Here is a 22,476-nt window from a genome sequence, read left to right on the forward strand (position 1 = left end):
ACTGTATTGACCTGATTTTACGTAAAATACCCCCAATCTTCACCTATGTTACAAGTTTTAAGAAGATTCATGTTTAAATCTTTTCACATCTTCAGAGCTTAAAGCAGTGCTCTGAGTAGATCAGAGGTATTTGGTTACTGTTATTATGGTAGGCAGGATGTATGTAGTCTGTTCCTCTATACTGCTCTATACTTTCCAGAGCTTTTATAGTGGGCTACTAATACTTGGAAAACATCAAAGAGTTTCATTAAAGAGAGTCATAAAATTTAACATCAAAAAAAACAAACAACCCAATTAAAAAATGGGCAGAGGACCTGAACAGACATTTTTCCAAAGAAGACATACAGATGGTTAACAGGCATATGAAAAGCTGCTCAACATCACTAATCATCGGGGAAATGTAAATCAAAATTACAAAGAGATATCACCTCACATGTGTCAGAATGGCTATTATCAAAAAGACAACAAATAACAAGTGTTCACAAGGATGTAGAGAAAAGGGAACCCTCATGCACTACTGGTGGAAATGTAAATTGGTACAACCACTATGGAAAACACTATGGAGGTTCCTCAAAAAATTGAAAATAGAACCACCATACAATCTAGCAATTCCACTTCTAAGTATTTTTCCAAAGAAAAACACCAATTCAAAAAGAGACACGCACCCCCTATGTTCACTGCAGCATTATGTACAATAGCCAAGATGTCAAAGCAACCTAAGTGCCCATCAATAGATGAATGGATAAAGAAGACAGGTGTGTATTGTGTGACACACACAATGGAATATTACTCAGCCATAAAAAAGGATTAGGGCTTCCCTGGTGGTGCAGTGGTTGAGAGTCCGCCTGCTGATGCAGGGGACACGGGTTCGTGCCCTGTTCCGGGAAGATCCCATGTGTCGCGGAGCAGCTGGGCCCGTGAGCCATGGCCGCTGAGCCTGCGCGTCTGGAGCCTGTGCTCCGCAACAGGAGAGGCCACAACAGTGAGAGGCCGGCATACCGCAAAAAAAAAAAAAAAAGAATTAAATCTTGCCATTTGTGACAACATAGACGGATCTAGAGGGTATTATGATAAGTGAAATAAGTCAGACACAGAGAGACAAATACCATATGATTTCATTTATAAGTGGAATCTAAAAAGCAAAACAAATGAACAAACATAAAAAATTAAAAAAAAACAGACTCATAGATGCAGAGAACAAACTGGTGGTGCCAGAGGGGAGTGGGTGGGGAATGAGTGAAATAGGTGAGGGAGATTAAGAGGCACAAATTTCCAGTTACAAAATAAATGAGTTATGGGGATGAAATGCACAGCATTGGGAATATAGTCAATAATACTATGGGACTTCCCTGGTGGTCCAGTGGTTAACACTCTGCGCTTCCACTGCAGGGGGCGCAGGTTTGATTCCTGGTCGGGAAACTAAGATCCCACGTGCCACGTGAGGCAGACAAAAATAAATTAATTAATTAATTAAAATTTTAAAAAATAAAATTAGGCCTGGAAATTAAAATAATAATAATATTGTAATAGCTTTATATGGTGACACATAATTACTAGACTTCTTGCTGTGATCATTTTGTAATGTACAGAAATGTCGAATCACCATATTGTACACCCAAAACCAATACAGTGTTGCAGGTCAATTATACTTCAATAATAAAAAAAATACAATAAAATAATAATAGAGAGAGTCATAAATGCTAAGACCTTTTGTTAAAAGGGAAATTCTGAAATATACTTAAATCTGACAATAATAAAATGAATTACAAAGTAAGAACAGTGGAGACTGTAGTTCTCATTACAGAAAGCTTCACTTCTGAGGCAGCAAACAGATTTCCTTAATTAACCCATTCAAACCCTTTCAAAACTCCAAATTCTGTGCTCTGAGACAAAAATCATATTAAAGATTCATTTTCCCATAATGAAAACCGTACAAACATCTGCAAATATTGTGCTATGGAAAATATCTTACTACTTACACCGAGTTCCAGTTTTTCTGGAGTGTGACTGTGTCCAAAGGAAACAAAGCTATAACTGAATGGAGGGAGAAGGACTGGAGGGGGGAGAGGGTGTGGATGCACCTCAGGAGGGTAGATTTCTTAATGGGTACTACTGTACTGCACCAAGTAAGCAGGGCCCTACTGAAGTTCTAGAATAGCTGGGATATAGTCAGTGAATTCCTACAGATTAACCTATATTAAACAAGTATTAAGTGCCTATTTTGTCAGGCACTGTTTTAGGCAATGAAGAAGCTAGATTCTATGAAAAGTTTAAGACACATTTGAAAATAATTCATGATTTACATAAAAATGTACAAGCATGTTAAACTAATGTGATGAGAAACTACGAAAGCACTAATTTTCATAACTTGAATCTATAGCAAACGTGTGAAAATCAACTTTACCTTATATTTCATCTTGGGACATGAATGAATGTAGAAACCCATATAGTAATAGCTGAGTTGAGGTGTTTTCTCATGAAGCTGCCTAGTAAAAGTAATTTCTCTGCCAAAAGAAGAATAAAGGTCAAGGTACAGTTAAATTTAGTTCCAAAATTCAAAGTACTGTACAATTTGGTAACACATATTTGATAAAATCTGACATTAAATAAAAATAAATCAAAATAAAAATCCAAGTGTTGAAAGAAAAACAATTTTAAAAACACTTTAAGATGACTTTTACTAAAGAGACACCAAAGAAAAGTATATTATTTTAGCAAATGCACCAAAGTTCTGGTTTTACTCTTTATTGGGCATAGCAGTGTATCTAAAATTCAAAGAGCATAAAAGTACAAAGATCTATTTAATACAATTCCTTATTATTCATTATCACCTGGAGTTCTCAAATACTGGATTTATCAGGTTAAAAACAGTACAACAAATTTTAGAAAGCTCAAAACCCAACAAATTTCAGGAAGAATACTACTATGACCATTTACATGCAAACACTTTCAACTATATATGACATATTACTCTCTATGTCCAGATACTACTTTAATATTTATTTTCTCTAAAACTAAAGAGGGGGGAAAAAACCATGCTATCTCACTGCCTTTCCTCTATTTGTTGGCACAGGCAAGGATTAATTGAAAAAAGAAGCTGTCAGCAATGCCTATGCTTGACGTGGTTTTAATTTGTATCCGGATAAATCTGGGCACAGAATTTCATCCTACTTGTCCAACTGAATGACCGCTTGTGTTCGAGAGCTTTAAGCAAAGCTTCCGTACATTTCTAAAGTATGAGAAAAACTGTTTTGTTTTTATGTTTGTTTCTTGAAGGTTTTAATTTCCTTTTCTTTTTCTTTGTTTTTAGTAGCAATGGAGGCTTGAAATCCAAGGAGAGATTTATTTTTTAAGGGAGCAGTCTGTGCATTTTGCAAGTTCAAATTTAAAGCATTGAAGGGTCGTTACCCTAAAAATTCATCTTTACAACAAAAGTATTTCTAAATCCAAACACACTGAACATTATTAGGCTAAAACAGAATAGATCCTATTATTCTCAGAACTAACCCACTCTTAAGGTTCAAACTGAGGAAGAACACAATGATACGGCAAGCAATGTAGGAACACCCAGCTCTGATGAGGACTGCAATACCCAACGGCCCTCCTTTACTCGGCCCTGCTCATCTCAGTTAACTGCAGCACCACTCCACCACCAAGCTGTTCAGGCCCCAAGCCTATGATCCACACTTAATTGTTCTCTTCCTCTCACCCTGTGCCCAACCCATCAACAAGTCCAGTTGGCTCTATCTTCAAAATATACCGTGAATCTGACCATTTCTCACCACCTCCACCTCAGGTATTTTGGTCCAAGCCACCATTAGGCCTCCCTTGGACGACTCTAACAGCTTCCCGGATAGATTTCCAGTTTCCACTCTGGCCCCTCCATAACCTCACAGAGCAGTCTAAGTAGTCTTTTGCAATATTAATCAGGCGAGGTAACCTCTCCAAACCCTTCACCCTCACACTGGGTTGGTATCACACTTAGATAAAATCCAGCCTCCTTACCATTACCTATAAGCCCTTCTCCATTTGTCCCCTCATCAACACCACCTGTCTTGCTGCCATCCTTGCACAGCACTGTCTAGGTTCTACCCCATTTCCTAGCCCATAAGGCCTTCCCTTCCTTCTCTTCATTCCAACGACCTCAGGGCACTTGGACTTGCTACCTTTGACCTGGACGTCTATCCTCAGATTTTTACATAGCTGGCTCCTATTCTTCTTTCTTGGCTTTTCAGAGAGGTCTTTCCTAACCACCCTATAGAAAAAGGGCCTCATGCCTACTACCATAATTTCATTTTTGTCACAGCACAACAGAGCCTCTAAAATTGTGTTGTCCGTTTTCTAATTTACTGTCTGCTTTGACAAAGCTGGAAACCCTGTCTTATTCACATCTACAAATAGTTCCAGGACACACAGACTGTGCTCAAATAAACATCTGTTAAGAAATTAATTATATTTCTAAAATTCATCTTGCTAAAAAAAAAAAAAAAGGAAATAAATTCCATGCTCATGATCCCCAATTCAAACATTTTTAAAATCTGTAGACTAGATTACATAAAAATCTAGTAATCTGTAATCTTGATTACAGATTAAAATATTAAAACTCTTTATTGATTGTACGATTGCTTAAGAAACTGAAGAAATGGAGGAAAAATTTAACAGGCTTCACTGAAATACATTAAAATCAGTAATGGAACTGGCAACTTGTAACCTACGCTCCCCAGTTTTGCTTCATAATGTCAGTCTCCTGGCTGCCTTTCCTCTTCCATAAACTCAGCAATTCAGATTCTCAAGAGCATGGAAACAGATGCAGTGGCAATCTCCTCACTCTCCACTGACCCCAACTTTCGTGCTCTCAGGCTCCTCTACTACCTCCTCAAAGCCCTCCAGCTCCAGAACTTTCAAGAGATATACCAAGCAACAAATAGATTGCTGGGAACAAATTTTGTTGGGAATTATCTGCTATGTCAAATGCAGTGGGATTTCTATATCTCTTTGTTTATTGAGAAATGAAATAGTTCATACAGAGGCTGGGATTTATTATCTAAGAATAAATATCATTCTTAACATTTATCTGAGAAATCTAGACAAATCCATGCCTACACATTGTAAAGTGAGAGCTACATAAATAAAAGAAGAAAATGGTAATAATTTCAAAGTACGGATTGATTCTGATACAAAGAAAAAGTATCTTTTCTGAAATACACACTTCTAAAGTTACAAAATGTGAATGCTTTAAATTATCAGTTCTAATTTCACAAAGAGTTAAAAGATACTACAAAGAATCATGGATGTTTTTTAATTAGTTTATACAAAATGTAATTAAATACATAAGAAAAATAAAAGATTATTATAAGGATCAGTCATAAACATTGTATATTTTTTAATTTGCTATGTAACTTGGCACTAAGATAGGTCATGTTGAAAATATCAATATTGTGTGCCACTGAAAAACACAGAAATATCAATTATGGACCATATATTTTTTTAATCAACTAGTGATTTAAAAAAAATCAACTCTCCTACTTTTATAATTCAGAGAAAAGCACATACACAGTAAATAAAATAATCTCAAAGTATATTTTACCAAGATGTGAAAAACGTGACCATCAGAGACAAAGAATGGGAAAAGCAAAGAGAAAAAAGTGATAAAGAGGGAGAAAAAAGAGACTCAAGCTCCCAAACAACAGAAAAATAATTCTCAACGCTCCTTCCTCCTCTATCACATGTATATGCAGACAAGCAGCAATAAAAATAAAAACAAATATTTTCATGAAACAAGACCCCACTCTTTTCATTATTAGGATAATGCACCTAAAAACATCTGTGCTGTGTTGCATATATTTGCAGCCATGGACATAAAAAGGAAATCATCTTTCAATGAGGTCATAGACTCAAGTGGTCAGTCAGGGACTCTCTGGTCCTGTTCTATATACTACATATAACTGTATATTTCTTCCAACAGACTGCCATTGCTTTAATTCGTTTACACCAGATTCACATAACCTTTAATTAATCATAAAAATATATATATACAATAGTAATGACAAGAGAAATATATAAGTAATGTAACATTTAAAAAACATTATGTGGCTCTGACAGGGGAGCTTAAATAAATGCATAAACTAAACAACAAAAGCATCACAGTGACTTCTCATACATTAGACCAGATGGATACCTTAAAAAGCTAGGGAATTACCATCAGACACTATGGCCTCAGTTCTAAAAGTGGTATTTCTAAATACCAATATATAAGAGACTACTAGAGCAACAAATGATTATGTACTATCCAACAGGATTTCTACTGTTTATAATAAAATACAATCAAATGAAGAATTATTTGAAGTTGTATATGACCATTACAATTGTCAAAAGCAATCTTACCGGAGTGCAGAGTAGACACCCAAAGACAGAAACGAATAATCAGGATCGTAGTACAAATATACAGATGAGACACAGTATGGAAGGATGTCAATCACCCCCACAGCAATGATCTTTCCATCAAGCCAATACTGCTGGTGAAAGGAACCATAACCACAGTCTGGTCCATTAGGGGTATTCTCTGCCTGTGAAAAGGTAGACACACAAACATGAACAGTTTGTCATTTTTCTCTTTATATTAAAAATCTTAATAATTAACCTCTTCTACTTATATTTTACTCAGGTTAATTAAGTCCTAAAGTTTCCTCTTTGTTGCCATCATCTTCCAGCTCTCAGAAGAGTCATACCCTGCAAAACTTTTTAGGTGTAGAAACGCTGAAGGAACAAAAGAATAGAGAAAAACCAACTTAAGGTTTTTTTCAACTTGTTTTAAAATTTGCCGTAGGAAATATAAAATCTACAGGATAAGTAAATACTGTTAAACTCTATTCTTCTGTTCCACACCAGAGTTGGGAAAGAAATGGTAAATGAGAGAAAGATGGAGAACATAAAGGCAAGGATTGAGTGCCAACAGGAGAACTATCCCTATGCTGCCAGCCAGGCCTGATCTGTGGCCACCCCTGCACTCATAAGGCATAGGAGCTCATAATTTTTTCTAGGTAAGAGTTCCTGTGTAAGTAAGTGCTATGACATTTCTCCCTATTAGCCAAAGGAAAGTAAAAGTTATTTCCTTATCATTATTTTAATATACCTATAATCCCACAGAAGAAAATCCCACAAATTTTTGCTAAAGATATCTGGAGATTTCAGAGTATAACCATTTTCTGTAAATAGTTAGTTGAATGATATTTCTCATTTTAAAGTTCAACATGAATTTAAATGAAACTGTTATTAAAAGAAAACCTTATAATGAAAATTATGAAGCACCATAAAAAATGCTTTGCTAGAGACTGAATGAATGTTAGAGATGAACAATTTAAGTGAACAAATACAACAAAACTTGTGTATCATGTTCACACACTTAAAGTCACAGAGAGTGTGTACAGGAAAAAAAGCTAGATGGAAATAAAGGAGAATGAAAAAGCAGGTTTGCTAATATCAAAACCAGAAAAAGACATTACAAGACAGGAAATCTACAGAACAATCTCTCATGAACATAGATGCAAAAATCCTCACCAAGATACTACCAAATCAAATTCAACAATGTATAAAAAGAATTATACACCAGGACAAAGTAGGATTAGCTCCAGGTATGCAAGGCTGGTTCAACATTAGAGAAGTAATTAAAAAAAGAAAAGCAATTAATGTAATCTAACCATGAAAAGAGGCTAAAAGAAAAATCGTATGATCATATCAATTGATAGAGAAAACACATTTGACAAAATCCAATACCCATTCATGACTAAAAGCTCTCAGCAAACTAGGAATAGAGGGAAACTTCATCAACTTTATAAAGAACATATACAAAAAAATCTACAACTGACATCAGACTTAATGGTAAGAAACTGGATAATCGCCCCCTAAAATTGGGAACACGGCAATGATATCCCCTCATTACTCCTACTCAATATCATACTGGAAATCCTAGTTACTGAAAAGGAAGTAATACATACAGATTGGGAAGGAAAAAAATAAAACTGTCTTTGTTCACAAATGACATGACATGCTATGCAGAGAATTCCAAAGAATCAACAACAAAAATTGAAACTAATAAGCAATTACAAGAAGGTTATAGGGTAAAAGGTTGATATACAAGTCAATTGCTCCCCTATATACTAGCAATGACTGGAATTTGAAATTAAAAACACAATACTATTTACAGAACCACCAAAAAAATTATACACCTAAGTATAAATCTAAGAAAATATTAATACATACAGAATCCATACGCCAAAAAAACCTACAAAACTATGATGAATGGAATCAAAATGTAAACAAATGGAAGATATTTTATGTTCATTTTGATTGAGATGTCCACTCTTCCCAAGTAGGTCTCCAGATTTAATTCAATCTCAATCAAAATCCCAGCAACTTATTTTGTGAATATTGACAAATTAATTCTAATGTTTATATGGAAAGGAAAAAGAGCCAGAATACCAACACAATACTGAAGAAGAACAAAGTTGAAGGACTGACACCACTTGATATCCAGACTTACTATAAAGCTACAATAATCGAGATAGTGTGATATTGGTGAACGAACAAATGAAACAGCAGAACAGAAAACAGACCCCAGAAATAAACCCACATAAATATAGTGAACTGGCCTTTGACAAAGAAGCAAAGATAATCCAAGAGAGAAAGGACAGTCTACACAACAAATGGTGCTGTAACAACTGGACATCCAAATACAAAAACAGCAATATCTAGTCACAGACCTTACCTCTTTCAAAAAAATTAACTAAAAATGGATCATAGACTATGTAAAATGCAAAACTTCTAGGTGATAAAACAGGCAAAGATCTAGGTGACCTGGGGTTTGGCAATGAATTTTAAGATACAACACCAAAAAGGACAATCCATGAAAGAACAGCTGACAAGCTGGACATCATTAAAATTAAAAACCTCGAGTCTGTGAAATGCATTGTTATGAGAATAAAAAGTCAAGCCACTGACTGGAGAAAACCTTGCAAAACATATCTCATAAGGAACTGGTATTCAAAAATATACACTCTTAAATTTCAACAATGAGAAGACAAACAACTCAATTAAAAACCAAGATATCTAAGGAGATGCTTTACCAAAGAAGATGTGCAGATGGCAAATAAGCATATAGGATGCTCAAATAAATAAATAAATAAATAAATGTGCACAACATCGTTTGTTGTTAGGAAACTGAAATTTAAAAAACAATGAGAGGGCTTCCCTGGTGGCGCAGTGGTTAAGAATCCACCTGCCAGTGCAGGGGACACGGGTTCGAGCCCTGGTCCGAGAAGATTCCCACATGCCGCGGAGCAACTAAGCCCGTGCGCCACAACTACTGAGCCCGTGTGCCACAACTACTGAAGCCCGCATGCCTAGAGCCTGTGCTCCGTAACAAGAGAAGCCCCCGCAATGAGAAGCCCACGCCCCACAACAAAGAGTAGCCCCCACTCGCCACAACTAGAGAAAGCCCGCGTGCGGCAACGAAGAACCAACACAGCCAAAATTAAATACATAAATAAATAAATATATAAAAAATAAAAACTAATGAGAGTACTATACAACTATTAGAATGGCTGAAATCCAATAACCTGTATATCAAATGTTGATGAGGATGCAGAACAACAGGAATTCTCATTCACTGATGATGGAAATGTAAAATGGTACAGACACTTTGGTAGAGGCATAAGCTACCAAGCCAAACTCACACACAAAATGGAGAAATCTTAAATACATATTGCTAAGTGAATGAAATCAGTGTGAAAGTGCTACAGAGACTGTATGATTCCAATTACAAAAGCTATAAAAGGCAAAGCTACTGAGACAGTAAAAAGACCAGTGGCTGCCAAGAATTTGGGGGTTTGGGGGAGGATGAATAGATGAAGCACAAGGGACTTATAGGATGAAACTGTTCTGTATAATACTGTAGTAGTGCATACATGACATTATGCACTTGTCAAAACTCATAGAATTTTACAACACAAAGAGTGAGCTTTAATATATGCAAAGTGAAAGAAAATTAGGAGGGTAAGGGATCCCAAGAAGGAATGCAGATGGTGACAAGAGAATCTACCTGTATACACGTGAAAAAATCTTACTGCAAGAGGCTGGGGAGAGGAAATGTGCTGACCTAAGAAACTTTGGGGGTCTATAAGAATAAAGGCAAAAGGAAATCTGCACATAAGCATTGTATTCTACCTGATAAAGTTGTTTACCACGAGGACTACAGGTTAACAATTCTGATACTGGTGTACATGTATACTGGAATTGAACAACTAAGTAAACGGACAGTGGATGGTAGGAGCCAAGAGTCTCACTACTGGAATGGAAATTTACAGATAAGCAAGGGGGAGAGGCTAGAATGATCCATGGGGCCATGGATTCGAGCTGGAGACATGAGTACGAACTCATGAATAGCTTAATACAGACACAGATGGTTACATAAAGAAATATTTATAGGTATGCATATACCATAGATATATTCATACAAGGGTTAGTATATGCACATTTATTTCTTTGCTTTGTCAGATGAGAAGACCTAAAAAAACAACAACCCAGGGGCTTCCCTGGTGGCTCAGTGGTTGAGAGTCCGCCTGCCGATGCAGGGGACGCGGGTTCGTGCCCCGGTCCGGGAAGATCCCACATGCCTCAGAGCGGCTGGGCCCGTGAGCCATGGCCGCTGAGCCTGCGCGTCCAGAGCCTGTGCTCCGCAACGGGAGAGGCCACAACAGTAGAGGCCCGTGTACCGCAAAAAAAAAACAACAACAACCCAGTAGCAACAAACATACCTAACACACAAATCTTGGTTTCTAATATCATTCTGCAATAAAAAGAACCAGGGCTGTGTGGAGAAAGGGCTGATTCCAGGGCTGGGGCAGGAAATACACAAGATAAGCCTAGAGCACCTCACAGTGCCAGAAAATAAGGAAGTGCACAAAAAAACAAAAACAAAAAGCAAACCCACACTGCTGGAGGTATATCCAAGGGGCACAGGAGTCAACCCAAAGAGCTCCCAATGGCAAAAGCTGGAACAATTTGAGCAACAAAATAAAGCAGTATTGGATTATAACCCACGATACAAAATAAATGTCCATGAGTCCATACTGATATAAATAATTGGATAAACTAATAAATGAGGCAGAACAGACAAATCTCCCATGCAGAATTCCAAAAAGTTTATGCAGATACTCTGCCTAAAGGTAGGGAAGCATAATTCCCCACTACTTAAGTGTGAGCTGCACAGTGACTTCTTTCCCAAAAATACGGTATGGGAAAGCGGGGGGCGGGGAAGTAACTGCGTGGGTGATCAAGGTAAACAACAACAAACAAGAGAAAATTTACTAAGGTGCTCGCAGCATCAGTGATTTCTAAAACTTCCACTGCTGTAGCTAAAATGGTGCTTGGGTAGTAAATACATCTTTAACCTTTTAAGAGCTTCCACTAACTACCGATATTATAATAAACTATGTCAAACCCTGGTTTTAGCATTCACTGTCACATATAGCACTGCTCTTTAAAAAATCATTACTGTTTCTCTAGAAACACATAGTTTGAAGAGCACAACAGATAAGCAAGGAGAAGCATTACCCAAAAGGAAAACAGAAAGGATACTAACCTGATGAATCTACAACACCTGAATTAATGCCAATACTCTAAATTGCTAATAGACTTGAAGCCTAATCACTTGTCTCAGAAACTAGAATGCTCCAACTATGTAATAAAAAATAAACAAATTCCTACATATTAAAGAACTTTATGAAAACCACCTTTTAAATGTATGCCCTGAGGTTCATAGGAATGAAGCTCCCTGTCTTTAAAAATAATCATGCAAGAGAGCAACCACTGCAGTGACACAGAGACAGAGAAGCTGTCAGTTCATGGTATGGAAGGTGGGGAACCTGTCAAACGACAGAAAACCTCCAAGTCAAAGCTGATTGGATGACTCTGAAATGAGTCTAAATTCTTCCATGATTTCAGTTTAGTGTGTCATTCTAGGACTCACTGAATCAAATGAGTGTATTCGTTCATTCATTTAAAATGTATTTATTAAGGACATAATAAGTATGGACTCAATAAGCATATTCTCAATAAATAACCAATATAATGTTAACCCTAAATATAAATCAGTCCTACTTGTTGTACCGGCTTGAAATATTTTTTTCAAACTGCAATAACCTTCTCAGTTTTCAGTTTTCACCACTTCTCTCATTCCCTGGACCTCCCGTTTAATAACCTGCTTCCATTTACTTCACTGGTTCGTTCTCCTATGAGTCCAGTCATGACCAACTTGTCCTACCACAGGCATTATTCCCATCTCTCAATTCACGTGAAAGTTGGGGGTCTTCCCCATCTGCAAAGCACTTCATATAGATATGGGCTATTTTATAATCATTTAGGAGAGAATAAGCCATATAAGCATCTACTCTGACCCCCATCCCACCACCTGAGGAAACCAGAAATCCAGGAGTCAGTCAAGCAATAAAACGATCATAAAACCATGGAGTTATTAAATGACACACAAACTGGCCTCCTAGCCCCTAAGTCAATGCTAGATAAGAAAATCAGCTACTTTTAAACACTTCTAAATAAACTCACTTTTCAAATATCCCTCATCTATCCAAGCCAGTAAATAAAGCAGCATGAAAAACAAAGTGTTTCAATGCATGGTTGAAAATTTTTTTCTTAAAACCTGCTTTGCTGTACTCCTTTTGTTTCCATCATGTTTTCTGACAATTAAAATATGAATGATTTCTTCTTCTCCCTTGTGGGGTCCTCACTGACCTAATTTTTATTTATTTATTTATTTATTTATTTTTATTCATTTTTGCAGTATGTGGGCCTCTCACTGTTGTGGCCTCTCCCGTTGCGGAGCACAGGCTCCGGACGTGCAGGCTCAGCGGCCATGGCTCACGGGCCCAGCCGCTCCGCGGCATGTGGGATCTTCCCGGACCGGGGCATGAACCCGTGTCCCCTGCATCGGCAGGCGGACTCTCAACCACTGCGCCACCAGGGAAGCCCTGACCTAATTTAAAAAAAAAAGATTTCAAAAATGGAAGATGCTCCAAGTAAAGGGAGGTAAGAAGCTATTTTCCTAACACTACATCTGAAACGTCAGCGCTACTGGTTACCAATGACCTGCTAGTCTCAAGTTGGTAAGTTAATCAATACTTTCAAGCTTTTCAACAAGTACTCGGCGGCTGTGGAAAATGGATTGGAAGTGAACCTGAAATACTGATTCCCTTAGCCCTCTCTGCAGCTGGAATAGCCAGAGCCCCAGATCACTCCCTTCTGGCTGGGAAAGTCTGAAAAAAAGTTAGTGTCTAACACCATACACTAAGCTGACCTAACTAACATGCTTGATGTCTGTCTATGCACACACACATTTGCTGAATCAGTTCTATCCTTCCATCTGGCATAAAACTGCCATAATACAATTTCTTTCCCTCAAACAGAATCCCTTAACTCAAATTAGGTAATACTTTAAAACAAGGAAAAAACACAAGAGTTTGAGGGACAGAGTAAAGGAGAGAAAAACAGAAAGAACAACAGTTAGATCTGTGAAGTCAGAAACCAGCAGAACGCTTGGACTGGATCTCTAGTCATTCAACAATATCCTTAAAACCCAGACTCACTGAGCTTTATCATGCCATATGCTTCAACATGCTATTATCTGGAGACTTGTTGATTACAAATGTGTTCATGAGTAGCAACTAGAAATTGTCTTCATTGTAAATTTAAACCATCAGCAAACACAGATGTGTCACCTTCACCTCCACGAGGTTCCAAAGAGCCGTATCAGTCTGTCCCTTCAATTAACTCTCCAAGGGGCTCAGTCCCCAGTATTAGAGGCCTCCTAAGTCACTGACTAGTCTCTATTGATTGTTTTGAGAATCCTACTTCAACTCTTGGGATTGCTACATTTCTTTAACCCCTTACTTAGTTAAGGCCTTTTAATGGTTAATACTCTTCAAATGTCGCTTAAAAACACAAAAGGTGAGATAATGACAGATCATGCAGGAAAATACACACACTATTTGGGAAAGGGAAAGTAACAGCGGAGCTGCCTCAACGATACAGGCATCACGTAAATCAGTGACTCTCATACTTCTTGGTCTCAAAATCCCTTTACACTTACAAAACTCACTGAGGACTCCAAAGAACTTTTACTTATTGAACTGTATCTGTAGATATTTACTGTATTAAATATTAAAACTGAGCCTTTCAAAAATATGTACTTGTTAATTCACTTAAAAATAACAATTAACCCCATACATGTAAAATTAACATATTTTGTTTAAAAATTACTGTATTTTCCAAAACCAAAAAAAAAAAAAAATCTAGTTGAAAGAATGGCACTGTTTACGTTTCTGCAAATCTCTTTAATGTGTGGCTTACAGAGGACAGCTGTATTCTCATACATGCTTCTGCATTTAATTTGTAGCCTTTGGAAAAAATCCCCCAACACTCATAATAGAATGAGAGAGGAAAAGGCTAATTATAAAATAATTTAGACCTTGAGAAGCCCCTGAAAAGGCATCCGGAGCCACCAGAGGCTGCAGGACCACACTTCTGAGAACAATTCACATAAATGTATTTTTTAAATGTAGGGAGAGGAGTCTATAAACTGTAAACTGCAAACAGAAAGGGAGCAGGTTACAGTGACTTGAGGCCAGGATTCGGAACCAAGATATCTGGATTTGAGCCCTAACTTCACTCACTGTACATTTTCTGGCTATTTTATCTTAGCAAGACGATAACTTGACTTTTAAAAGTATCAATTTCTGAATTTTTAAAACAGGAATCATACTACTAAGCACCCTCAAAGGTAGCTGTGAGAAACAAATGACAACGTACAAACACTTTGCAAGTATGAGCAAATTTGAGTCCATTTTTGTTTTTGTTTTAAGGGGTCTGAATGACACATCCTAAAAGACTGTGTCTATGAAATTATATCAGTAGCTCATTTAATAGCCAAGTTACATAAACTAACAGAAGCTATCAATTTCCTCACAAGTCAGTAATGTGATTCGCAACATTTAATAGTTTAGCTTTCTCATGCCCACAGCTTGTCACACTTTTAGATAACTGAAAGAATAAGCGAAGTTATTTTTCAGCAGTTCCTCTATTTCAAGAATTTAGCTGACAACAGGAAAAATATAACAATAAAGCTCACCGCTAGCTATACAAAAGAAAACACATCTTAAATGCTGGGGAAGGATGGCATGGCTTCTGTGATTAATGAGCTGTGCGGTACAATACCAAACGTACTCTGTAGAAATGACATCAATATTAATGGACCAATTCAGACTTCCAGCTAAATGGTTCCCAAAATGGGTGTATATTTACTCTGATAAAGTACACCTGTCTCCTGACCCACCTGCCTCCATGTGCTTCAGTTATGCTTAAAACAGACAACTGTTAAGACTCAAAGGAACAGGCAAAGGGGGAGTCATACTCCAGGAACCAGGGACAGCACTGGAGGGACTTACTCGTGGGTTCAAAGACTGGACGAGTGAAAGTCTTCAGGGGCTGTAAGAGAGCAGGACCTGTATTCTCCTCCTTGCTAAAGCATCCAAAAGTAACTCTCCGAAATCACACACCTGTTCACATAAAAATCCACGATTTGCCAACTGATGTCCTGAATTTTTTTTAAACAAGAGTTTATGGAGAATCCCAAAGGTAATCATTTTAAGCACCTGATTAAAAGTGCATTGCTTGAAAATAACTTATTCCTGCAACTATTTTGCCTTTTGTTAACCGTTTCATGAAACACTACAAATAAACTTCAGATTCATTTTAAGAAGAGAAACTCACGAAGACATTCAGATGGCCAAAAAGCACGTGAAAAGATGTTCAACATTGCAAATTATTACAGAAATGTAAATCAAAACTACAATGAGGTATCACCTCACACCAGTCAGAATGGCCACCGTCAAAAAATCTATAAACAATAAATGCTGGAAAGGGTATGGAGAAAAAGGAACCCTCCTACACTGTTGGTAGGAATGTAAATTGGTACAGCCACTATGGAGAACAGTATGGAGGTTCCTTAAAAACTAAAAATAGAATTAACCATAAGACCCAGCAATCCCACTCCTGGGCATACACCCAAAGAAATCCATAATTTGAAAAGATACAAGCAACCCAGTGTTCACTGCAGCACTATTTACAATAGCCAGGACATGGAAGCAACCTAAATGTCCATCAACAGAGAAATAGATAAAAAGGATGTGGTACGTATATACAATGGAATATTACTCAGCCATAAAAAAGAATGAAATAATTTCATTTGCAGCAACATGGATGGATGAGAAATTGTCATACTGAGTGAATAAGTCAGACAGAGAAAAACAAATATCATAATGATAGCGCTTATATGCGGAATCTAAAAAAATGGTACAAATGAACTTACTTACAAAATAGAAATAGAGTCACGGACGCAGAAAAACTTATGGTTACTGGGGGAAGCGGGGGGGATAAACTGGGAGACTGGGATTGACATATACACCATACTGTTGATATATATAAAACAGATAACTAGTAAGGACCTCCTGTATAGCACAGGGAACTCTACTCAATACTCTGTAATGACCTATATGGGGAAAGAATCTAAAAAAGAGTGGGGACTTCCCTGGTGACGCAGGCTAAGAATCTGCCTGCCAATGCAGGAGACACAGGTTCGAGCCCTGGGCCGGGAAGATCCCACATGCCGCGGAGCAAAAAAGCCCGTGCGCCACAACTACTGAGCCCGTGTGCTACAACTACTGAAGCCCATGCACCTAGAGCCCGTGCTCCACATCAAGAGAAGCCACAGCAATGAGAAGCACATGCACCGCAACAAACAGTAGCCCCCGCTCACCACAACTAGAGAAAGCTCGCATGCAGCAACGAAGACCCAACACAGCCATAAATAAATAATAAACTAATTAATTAATTAATTTAAAAGATTAAAATAAAATAAAAGAGTGGATATATGTATATGTATAACTGATTCGCTTCGCTGCACAGTAGAAATTAACACATTTTAAATCAACTATACTCCAATAAAAGTTAAAAAAAAATCAAAGGTGTGCTAAACCAGTATAGCATCAACATTTACATGATTTCTTAAAAAAAGATACAAAAACTAAATTTAAAAATGTGAAACAATACAGTCTATAAGAAATTAAAAATAATAATAAATTTAATTTGGAAAACGCAAATAGCAATATTCATGGTTAATATATCGCATAGCTTTGCACAAGTGATGTAAAAACTGAATGCAACCAATTCCTAATTTTCTGGCAGACAATCAGTACACTAACGATGGCTACCAAAACTAACACAATTCTGGGTTCACAGCTATATTGTATAGTAGATATAATAACAGTCTACCTGGAAAAAGACTCCAACCTTGTTTCCAGTTAATATCCAAAGTATGTGAAATTAAGGGCCAATTCTGAGAAAATATATGGTGGTTGGACATGTAGTTCCCACCAAGGAACATTCCATTAGAACAAAAGATCTGCTATTAAATGAGTTCTTGTTCCCCTGGCAAAATCCCACCTCCTGAAAAAGACAACTTTAGCCTTGAACTAGTTAGGAACATTACCTAATGTTTAGCTACCAATATTCATTGTAATCTCCACCAGCAAGGAATATTTTGCATTTTGAGGTTACTTTTTTTCTTCACTGACTCTGACAGTTAACACAAACTGCAAGTACTCTGATTTGATATTACACTAGATATCAATGTTTCATAGCCCATTTTATATTATAGGAGGCAAATTTACTGATCATAACCTTCAAAACACACAATTACCTTAGTTACATATATTTATAAATTAAATAATGCTAACTCTGTAATAAGACTGCACCAAAAATTTTAGCCTATACAGGCTTATTCTAATGTGATTATTTCCTATCATCACCTATATTTCAATCCAAAGGCAATTAAGTTTAAATGATCCTTTAAAAAGAAAAAAAAGTACATGTAAAAGTAACAATATTTTGTTATTCTACTTTAAGCAACATTTTCTCTGCTCACAAAGGAAATATCTAAAAGTTAATTTTACTAAGTAATATAAATGACATAACATTTACAGCCTGAAGATTAGGAAGAATTCATTCACTCTTCCTATTCACACAGTTCTCTCAGGTTGCAGTAGAGTACTTTATGCTAGTTAAACATCTAAAGGCCTTAATTTCATCAGAATCCCTGAGTTGGTGAAGATTATCCAGTCATTAGAGAGGAACACACTCTTTATATCGTCTGCCTCAATTTCTGCTGGTAATTTCAATAAAAAATACTCAGTAGCATCTAACCTGAAAATTTTAATCAGCTCATATTAAACAAGACCATGACATTTATAGCATAACAACTTCTATTCACTTCTAAACTGGGGAGAAAGAGCCAAATTAAAACAAAATTGGAGGGACTTCCCTGGCGGTTCAGTGGTTAAGACTTCACCTTCCAATGCAGGGGGTGCGGGTTCGATCCCTGGTCGGGAAGCAAAGATCCCACATGCCTCGCGGCCAAAAAACCAAAACATAAAACAGAAGCAATATTGTAACAAATTCAATAAAGACTTTAAAAATGGTCAACATCAAAAAAATCTTTTAAAAATATTGTAAAATAAAATAATTATAGTAATCCATATAAAGAACTACTCTGTAATAATTAAAAATTATGTTTACCAAGATTTTTAATAACATTATAAACATCTCTCCAAATTAAGTAAAAACATAACAATATGAGATGTATGATCCCAAGCATATGAAAAATTTCTATGTGTGTGTAACTACACACAAACTTGTAAAGATGGGGAAAAAAACATCCAATATTGTCAGTAGAGAGTTTATGATTTTATTCTTCTACTGTCCATATTTCAAAAATAAACAGTCTGTTATTTTTAATAACATACATTAATATATAATCAAAAAAGAGTTTTAAAATCCAAGGTTGAAGAATTACTAGTAAGTGCTAAATAGATGATTAATAGGTGAAATTTGACAAAGGTCAAAGAAATTACTGGGTGTTCTTTCAGGATAGTTCTGGGCTTGATTCTCTATTGACTGAGTTATTTTTCAATTTGGTTGGGATAGAGGTTAACTTATAGACTTCTGTCTAGTGGAACAAATAACCCAAAAAGGTTACAGTTTAATGCCCTGTAAGACAATAACCAGTTGTATTTATCTAACTTAGCAATCTTATCTCAACCTTTTATTAAATTGCCTGCAGATATATATCAGATATATGTATATATCAACATCTGTATTTTCACAAATGCTATTCTTGACACCAGTTCTAATGTCTTACTGGTTCTTGCATTAATTAATAAGTCAAATAAAACTTGACATGTGTTCATGCTCTATTTGCATGAAGCCCATAATTTTAACTTCTGAAAAATTATAGTTTAACAGTTTTGGAGGTCATCCACCAAGAAGCTCAAGTGAACTAACTCACGTGATGGATCTAAATAATTTATAAGTGCCCTCACAGTATGTTAAGCCTAGCATGTCTTTTCTTGAGTCTCAAAAAGAGATTCCTATGTAGCAACAGAGTTCTATGTAACTTTGCTGTTTTTCTCTAAGTCTTTTTCTGTCTCTCTACTAAGTGTGTGCTTTGTTTATGTCTTATGACTAGTAAGTTATCCCCATTACTGGCAGCAGTAGTTGATTCTGGTTCACAGTCCCTGTTGGATGGATGACAAAGATCTATTCTCTTCTGGATGAGAGAAGACAGAGAACCTGGTTTGTTTGGTTTTGTCTGTGTTCTTATTTGTGAGTTCAATCAATTAAAGAGAGCAGATCTTTTGAGTTCTGAACCAATGAGTTTCTGTGTTTATTTTCACAGAGAAATAACAAGAGAACTGAAGCCAAAAGCTCTCTATATGTTTGTGACTCTAAAATTCAGAAAAGTCTTTACTTCTTATTGTACATGAAATATTTTCCTACATCCAGAGAGTATTAATAAATCACACTATTACATCTCTTAATTAGAGGAGCTTTGTAAAACTGATTTATAGAAATAAGCATTTATATAAATCAAATATTCTCCAACTCCACAGAAAATAAACTCCTTACAGAAACTGCTAGTTCAGAAACATTTTTAAGATAAATTAAACTAGTTTAATAATTGTGTTTAAGAAAGAAAAAAAGTTGGGGCTTCTCTGGTGGCACAGTGGTTAAGAATCCACCTGTCAATGCAGGGGACACGGGTTCAAGCCCTGGTCAGGGAAGATGCCACATGCTGCGGAGCAACTAAGCCTGTGAGCCACAACTACTGAGCCGGTGCTCTAGAGCCCGTGAGCCACAACTAGTGAGCCTGCATGCCACAACTACTGAAGCCCGCACGCCTAGAGCCCATGCTCCGCAACAAGAGAAGCCACTGCAATGAGAAGCCTGCGCACCACAACGAAGAGTAGCCCCCACTCACCGCAACTAGAGAAAGCCCATGCGCAGCAACGAACACCCAACGCAACCAAAAAAATTAATTAATTAGTTAAGAAAAGAAGGGAGGGAGGGAGGAAGAAAGTTATGTCTTTTCTCAGATTTATTAGTATTAAATACAGTAAGTCCCCTACATACGAACGAGTTCTGTTCCGAGAGTGTGTTCATAAGTCCAATTTGTTTGTAAGTCCAACAAAGTTAGCCTAGGTACCCAACTAACACAATCGGCTATATAGTACTGTACTGTAATAGGTTTATGATACTTTTCACACAAATAATACAGAAAAAACAAACACAAAAAATAAAGACAACATTTTTAATCTTACAGTACAGTACCTTGAAAAGGACAGTAGTACAGTACAACAGCTGGCATACAGGGTCTGGCATCGAGTGAACAGGCGAGAAGAGTTACTCCGTGGAGGAGGGACAGGAGGTGGCAGATGGTAGAGCTGAAGGGTCGTCAGCAATAGGAGACGGAGGGCCAGCTGCAATGTCACTCACACCTGACGTTGATGGGACAGGTTCTGGTTCCTTGCTGGATTCAGTTCTATCTACCCTCTTGAAAAAACAATCCAGTGATGTCTGGGTAGTGGCTCTTTTTCCTCGTCATAGATGACCCGGTAGCACTGGATTGCATTCTGAGCGGCTGCTGCGACCTTCGTGAACCGTTCTACGTTCAGGTCCTGTGCCTCAAACATTAATAGCGCCTCCTCAGATAAAGAAAATCCCCTTGTCACTTCCTGCATCGTGAACCTCTTCGGTTCTTCAGTTACTTCTTCTTCCTCTCGTCTCCCTTCATCCTTTCTCTGGGCCTCCAACCCCTGGCGCTTCTTAGCAGAACCAGCTACATCACTGCTGATTTTACACTTGCTTCCGGACATCCTGGGCTTGAAATAAAGACACTACTACTGTACTCTATACAGAACTGTAAAGTACACAAAAGCACAACCACTTGTGCAGGATGCACGCACGTGACAATGTATGCCAGACACGTGAGCTAACTTACATGATTGGACACGCGATCCCATGTTTGCATCTTTGAAAGTTCGAAACTTGAAGGTTTGTATGTAGGGGACTTACTGTATAACGCGAGTAGATTTTTAAAAGAATATATGAGGGAGGTTTTTTGTTTTTTTTTTTTAAAGAAGATGTTGGGGGTAGGAGTTTATTAATTTACTTTTGCTGCGTTGGGTCTTCGTTTCTGTGCGAGGGCTTTCTCTAGTTGTGGCAAGCGGGGGCCACTCTTCATCGCGGTGCGCGGGCCTCTCACTATCGCGGCCTTTCTTGTCGCGGAGCACAGGCTCCAGACGCGCAGGCTCAGTAGTTGTGGCTCATGGGCCTAGTTGCTCCGCGGCATGTGGGATCCTCCCAGCCCAGGGCTCGAACCCGTGTCCCCTGCATTAGCAGGCAGATTCTCAACCACTGCGCCACCACGGAAGCCCATGAGGGAGGTTTTGTGTAATGAAGAGAATAGTTTTAATAAACTTCCAAAACTACTCATTGGTTTACTAATCAAAAAAGTTAAACACTATTCCTATACAATGCTTAAGATTTTGAAAAATGCTAATTTGTGTTCAACTGAATTGAATTATAATTCTGACGTTTTAACATAGTTACTAAATTGTGGTAAAATATACATAACATAAAACTGACCATTTTCAACATCTTTGAGTGTATAATTCATGGGTACTGAGTACATTTACACTGTTGTGCAAATATCACCACCATCCATCCCCAGAACTTTTTCACCATCCCATACTGAATCTCTGTAGCCATTAAACAATAACTGCCCACTACTTCCTTCCCCCAGCCCCTAGCAACAACTACTCTACTTTGTCTCTATGAATTCGACTACTCTAGGTACTTGAGCTAAGTGGAATCATACAGTACTTGCCCTTTTGTGACTGGCTTATTTTACTTAGCATAATGTCCTCAAGGTTTGTCCATGTTGTATAGCATGTGTCAGAATTTCCTTCCTTTTTAGGGCTAAATAATATTCTACTGTGTGTATTTACCACATTT

At 37.3% G+C, this 22,476-nt stretch overlaps 1 protein-coding gene across 6 annotated transcripts in view; it reads right to left on the reverse strand.

Moving 5' to 3' along the window:
* The window catches only part of ATE1 (arginyltransferase 1), a 171,822-nt gene that overhangs the window by 88,996 nt on the left and 60,350 nt on the right, over window positions 1-22,476 (reverse strand). For all 6 annotated transcript variants that reach the window (XM_082607187.1, XM_082607189.1, XM_082607188.1 and 3 more), the window contains 2 exons: window positions 6,385-6,566; window positions 2,405-2,504 (listed from right to left, as the gene is read on the reverse strand). In XM_082607187.1, coding sequence (XP_082463313.1) covers window positions 2,405-2,504; window positions 6,385-6,566 — 282 coding nt within the window. The remainder of the gene's footprint in view (window positions 1-2,404; window positions 2,505-6,384; window positions 6,567-22,476) is intronic.

The sequence above is a fragment of the Mesoplodon mirus genome, assembly GCF_964341445.2.
Source record: "Mesoplodon mirus genome assembly, chromosome: 2".
Taxonomy (NCBI): Eukaryota; Metazoa; Chordata; class Mammalia; order Artiodactyla; family Ziphiidae; genus Mesoplodon; species Mesoplodon mirus.